Raw genomic sequence first — 5697 nt, 5'->3', positions numbered from 1 at the left:
GAAAACAAGGAAAGCTTTAAAGACTTGAACGAGGCTTGGATTTAGAGTTTATTTGTATTTATTCAAAACATACATAGCCTTGCCACAGGAAATTAAAAAGCAATAAATAACAATGGCTTCTAGAAACAAAACACGCACCTACATGAAACAAAAATACATAAAATACATTTTTGTATTCCAAAAGTATGGACAATTATAGAACTTGATAGAAAGATGCATTAAACTATAATCATTTATAATCTAAAATGTCTTTATTTTTACAAGCAGCTATTTAATTTCAAGCAGGGTAACAAACAATAAAATACAAAACTAGAGGCTAGAAGAACAAAAGATTCAAAACGATAGAAAATTTACAACATTCACAAAAACATTAGGTGTAAAATAGAAAAATCAAGTGAAGATCCACATTTTTGCATTTTGAACATCTACTTCCAAATTATCCTAAGAAGAGAACAGAGGTATGAGTTAGAAAAAGTGCCATTCATATGATTTAGGTTTTATTAATGTTAAATGTGTATACACATTCATACCTTGGTATTTATTTCCAAAGAATCCATTGAGATTGTATTTGCCTTCCTTACCTGTAAAAAGAAACAACTTTTAATGCACAGCATTTAGAAATGATGCTAAATTTACATATTTATGTAAAAATGTATAGGTTTTTTTTGTTTGTTTATTTTGATTTTATACAGAATAGGCATTATGCATTAAATTGTTGGAAAGTGTTAAGTGGCAGTAATAATATTCAAATAGTTACATATGTGACCCTGGGACACAAAACGTGTCATAAGGGTCAATTTTAATATTGATAGGACAATATTTGGCCAAGATACCAGAGAGAACTATTTGAAAATCTGGAATCTGAGGGTGCAAAAAAAAAATCTAAATACTGAGAAAAATGCCTTTTAAGTTGTCCAAATTAAGTTTTTAGCAATGCATATTACTAATCAAAAATTTTTGAAAAAGTTTTGATTCATCTACGGTAGGAAATTTATAAAAATATCTTCATGGAACATCATCTTTACTTAATATCTTAATGATTTTTGGCATTTTTGGCATTTAGCATTTGACCCATGCTATTTATTTTTGGCTATTGCTACAAATATACCTGTGCTACTTAAGACTGGTTTTGTGGTCCAGGGTCACATATTTACAATAATTTGAACAAGAAGTTTAGTTTAATAGTCCAGCGATTACAAGTTGCAATTTCGAATGTGTGATCACAAGTGTCTGTCTATTAGCATTTTACCTGTCTGGGAGTTGTCTTGTGGGTGGAAGTGGAACTTGAGGTGCTGTTGGATGTGGATCTGTCGTGGTGATACTGGCTGTTGCTTTAGAGTGGGAACCTCAGACTGAGGGAATACGGGTGAGGCAGACACCTCAGAAACAGTGGACGCATCAGGCATAGAGACAGGGGCCAGGGAGGAACCGTCCAGAGTGGTATCAAATGAGGTCACAGCAGGGACGTGAGGAGCGGGGCCCACAGTGGGAACACCGGGGAAAGAGACAACTGCAGGACAGTCAAGAAAGAAAATTAGTGGAATGACTGGATTTGACTTATCTCTCCATTTATTTGGCATAGAAGAATATGGGGAAATTGGGCCAAAAATGGCATTAAAATGAACAAATTTCTTCTAGACAAGGGGGTGAAAACAAAATGCCCCTATAAATATAGTTAGTATGCCCCTACAAAACAAAATCAGAAAATACTGAACAAATGTCTTCTAGACAAGGGGGTGAAAACAAAATGCCCCTATAAATATAGTTAGTATGCCCCTACAAAACAAAATCAGAAAATACTGAACATGCAACTATCACAGAAACATAGTTTTGAATTTTTCTTTTACCTTCTGGTTGTACTCTTCCATCGGTATATTCACTCGTTCCTTGAACAAAGAGAGTGAAATGTGAGGAATATTTATATGCATATTTGGACACCGCATTTCTGTAGAAACATTCAATGTCAACATATTCTTGTACCGTATTTGTCAATGGATTGTGCATTCGCCTCTCCAGCTCCTGGAGTATCAGGATGGGGTGGAATCTCCCCATCTCCTGAATCAAGCACAGATACACAGAAAGACTCTTATATTATTTCATATCTCACAAGTCTGTCATTGCAATTATTCAACCCCCAGAGACTGCTGTACTTCACAAATACAAGCTTTTCTGAAGATCCAGGACTTCTTGATAATCAATATGTCAATATATAAATGTAATATTTTTGAGTTCTAGGATTTTTTAATAACACAACTATGTCATAATTAATAAACCCATATTAAACATTGCTATTTTTAGTCAACAATCATCCAAAAGTATACATCCAAATGTACTTATGCCTGGTTCAGGGATCAGTCATAGAATGTTTTTGAGTGGCCTGTTCAGTCTCCAGATTTAATTAACATTTAAAATATTTGGTTGAATTTGAAGAAAGCCGTGACAAAGTTAAAACCAATGACTCAGTAATCAGAGCTTTTCAGGTGAAGAATGGGCCAAGATTGCACTAGAAAAGGGACAGAAGCTTCTAAACACTTCCAAGAAGCGTTTACTGGTAGTTTTAAAGAATATAAGATTCTGCACCAAATGTAACTTTTGGGGGTTGAATAATTTTGAACATGAACGTTTAGAGCCAATTTGATTTTTGATTCATTATTCATCAACTTACGTTCTCAGAATTACTTAAATGTGTATTAATAAACTTTCTCTAATAGTGTACTGATGGAAAATAACTTGCAGTTCAAGGCTGAATAATTTAGATTGCAACTGTATATATTCTAAGTTTATATTTTACAATTCTTAGGTGATAAAAAGGTAACTGCAACTTTTTTTTTTTTTTTTTAATACAAGGGCAGTCTTAAAGTTTCCACCACAAAAGAAAGTATAAATTGTGAGTTTATGCATTTCTGTTTCATAATATGTCTGTGGTGTCTTGGAATGGCCGATAGGAATCAGAAATGTGTGTTTAGACATAGGTGAGATGTCCAGATATTGGATATGTATTTGATTTAAAACCAAGTGGCTCAGAATGAATGTGAAAATAAATGGAACTCATGTGGATCTTTGCTTCCGACAGATGTGAGGTGTGAGTAAAAACTTACTTAAAATGAACAGAGATACACATTTGATAAAAGCATAAACAAACTTGACTAACCAAATTGGTCAATGGATTTCTGTCCATCAATCTCAGGACCTTGGTGCAAAGCCTCCAGGCTTCTGTTTTCTGCTCAAATGAGAAAAAAGGATGCAATTATAGAATCATTTGATAAAATCATCTTGTATTTTCTTCATTTAACTGTAAAATATAATAGAATTACAACACAGTATTTCCATAGTTCGTGATTGATCAATAAACGGTGTACTAAGCAGATGAAGATGTACGTACCTTCAACAGATTGGCCATCAGTCACAGGGCCGAGGAGTTCATATGACACTGCTGGGTTACCTGAAGAAGGCCATGTAAACAAAGTCGGAATATCATAATTATATACTGTGTATTACAGTGATTTTGCCAAGCTCTTTGACATGATTCACATAAAGAGGAATAATGACTAGGATCTTTAAACTAGAGTATGAACAAGTTCAAAATAGATGGGAAAAAGAAAGAAGTCACACCATATTTAGCTGATTTGGCATCACCACTGAGACTGACAGATTCTGGATTATATAGGGATTCAGGAGATCCTACAGAAAGTGGAGAGGAGCAACATACTTTACATAACTACTGCTCTTTAATTAATTGATATTATTAGCATTGTAGTGTAATTATCAATACAAAACACTGGCTTTTACCATATTTCCCAGTCATAGCATCAGGCCTGAGATCAAATGGCTGACCACCATAATTAGGACCCTTTTGTTCTGGGAGAATGTTAAAGTAAAAATAACCAGTTTTAGAATTTGTAGAAATAACGCAAAAAATGCAGCTTAATAAATAAATAACAGTCACCATATTTGCCAGAAGACTTGTCGCCACCATATCCAAGTGGCTGACTATTGTAGGGTAAACCTCTAAAATCTGAAAATACAGACACACATAATTTAAAACATCTTCAAAAACAGATATGCTGTATGACTAGTCAAATGCTTTATTAACTCACCATATTTACCAGGTGATTTGGCAACAGATTCTGGAAGAAGTGGCTGTGAGTTGTAAGGTAAATTGCCATATCCTATTTTGGGGTCAAAGTACAGCAGAATTAGATAAAACAATAAATGATATGTATTAAACAGCATTCTATGTAATGTTTTAAGACATAAGAGCTTATGTTTGTCATTCAATCAATTGTTTATTTGGAGTTAAATACATTTTATTGCAAATAAATAAAAACTGTAAAAAAAGTGTAGGGGAATATCAAAGCATAAATGAAATATTCACCATGTTCAGGACTGTAGGGTTTGGCTCCATAGCGTTGACCATTACCTATAGGAAACACACATAAATCAGTGTGTCTGTTTAGGACTCCTGTTACAGTCAACACTAACCCTAAATATTACAATATAAAGAAGTTAACATGCCATATTGTTCAGAGGGGTTGGTCCGATATCCACTGGGGGAACCACCAAATGAAAGCCCACCAATTCCTGACAAAATAAGAGTACAGTGATGAAAACTAAGCAAAGGTCAATATGCTGCAAGTGGACACATATTTGATGAGTTCTTATGAAATTAGATACAATTTTTCTTAGACTAACCATATTTTGCTTGAGATTTTCCCTTAGATCCAAATCCTAATGGCTGCCCACCTTGTGGTCCAGCTATTAGAGAAACAGAAAAAACCCATAATATAACTATAAACACATTCAATTAATAAGGTAAATTAAACAATACAAGTTTATTAAAAATCATGTCACTGATATTTTCAGGATTCTTATTTTTTTCGTTTGAATGATGCTACATAAATCTAGTGATGCCCCAGAACTAAACCCTGGACATAAATCATCGGATGAAATCTTTCTAAATATACATGATAATGATATAAGAAATATCCATGAAATAGGATATCCCCACCTGGGTTTTTTAATTTATTTCCATAGCCTCCATAACCTGTACAATCAAAAGAGAAAAATAATTAACAACTTTTAGATAAACAGCTGGATTTAGGATATGGATAAAAACATAAATAATTTAAAGCTGAAGTCAAATGATAAGTGATTTTTAATTAAAATCAAATGTGATATGAAATAATTTACCTGCTTTGTAGCCATTATTCATGCCCTGAGCTGGATAACCACCAATTCCTGCTCCAAAGCCTAGTGACAGAATTAAGACATATTAACAACATTAAGAGACACATTTACAATATAAACAATATCATATGTACTCCTTTTATTTTGTTGGCCTAAACATTCTCCATATCCTAAACAGTTATACAGGCTTTTTTCCCCCCAAAGTAACTTTGTATTCAAAGTGCTTAAAACTATGTATTGGATGGATGGATGGATGGAAAGTTAATGTTTATTTTAATGTACCTGGTTGTGATGACACTTCTCCTTTTCCGTTGGGGTACCCTGATCCTGCAAAGCAGATTTTTAGTTTTAGTCTGACTGCTTACTCTATCTTCAGTAACATTTAGGAGTAAAAAACCCCCCCAAAAAACATGGACTAAACTCCAAAAATCTTCAATTTATATTTAATTGTGTCTTATAAACATCAAGCTTTTGGTAAGCATTACCGTGTGTTTGGTCAGTCTTTTTAAT

The 5697-nt window shown here is 33.5% G+C and overlaps 1 protein-coding gene across 1 annotated transcript in view; it reads right to left on the bottom strand.

The window, feature by feature from the left end:
• Window positions 1-436: 436 nt before the first annotated feature.
• cmn (calymmin) overlaps window positions 437-5697 on the bottom strand; it is an 18174-nt gene continuing 12913 nt past the window's right edge. The window contains exons 34-50 of the mRNA XM_073827855.1: window positions 5470-5514; window positions 5191-5250; window positions 5009-5044; window positions 4693-4755; window positions 4516-4581; window positions 4376-4420; window positions 4107-4169; window positions 3947-4015; window positions 3790-3858; window positions 3613-3681; window positions 3383-3442; window positions 3152-3220; window positions 1981-2055; window positions 1848-1886; window positions 1250-1510; window positions 531-581; window positions 437-441 (exon numbers count right to left, since the gene is read on the bottom strand). Of these exons, the coding sequence (XP_073683956.1) occupies window positions 437-441; window positions 531-581; window positions 1250-1510; window positions 1848-1886; window positions 1981-2055; window positions 3152-3220; window positions 3383-3442; window positions 3613-3681; window positions 3790-3858; window positions 3947-4015; window positions 4107-4169; window positions 4376-4420; window positions 4516-4581; window positions 4693-4755; window positions 5009-5044; window positions 5191-5250; window positions 5470-5514 (1145 nt within the window). The remainder of the gene's footprint in view (window positions 442-530; window positions 582-1249; window positions 1511-1847; window positions 1887-1980; window positions 2056-3151; window positions 3221-3382; window positions 3443-3612; window positions 3682-3789; window positions 3859-3946; window positions 4016-4106; window positions 4170-4375; window positions 4421-4515; window positions 4582-4692; window positions 4756-5008; window positions 5045-5190; window positions 5251-5469; window positions 5515-5697) is intronic.

The sequence above is a fragment of the Garra rufa genome, chromosome 22, assembly GCF_049309525.1.
Source record: "Garra rufa chromosome 22, GarRuf1.0, whole genome shotgun sequence".
NCBI classification, from domain to species: Eukaryota; Metazoa; Chordata; class Actinopteri; order Cypriniformes; family Cyprinidae; genus Garra; species Garra rufa.
This window is presented reverse-complemented; position numbering and strand designations above follow the sequence as displayed.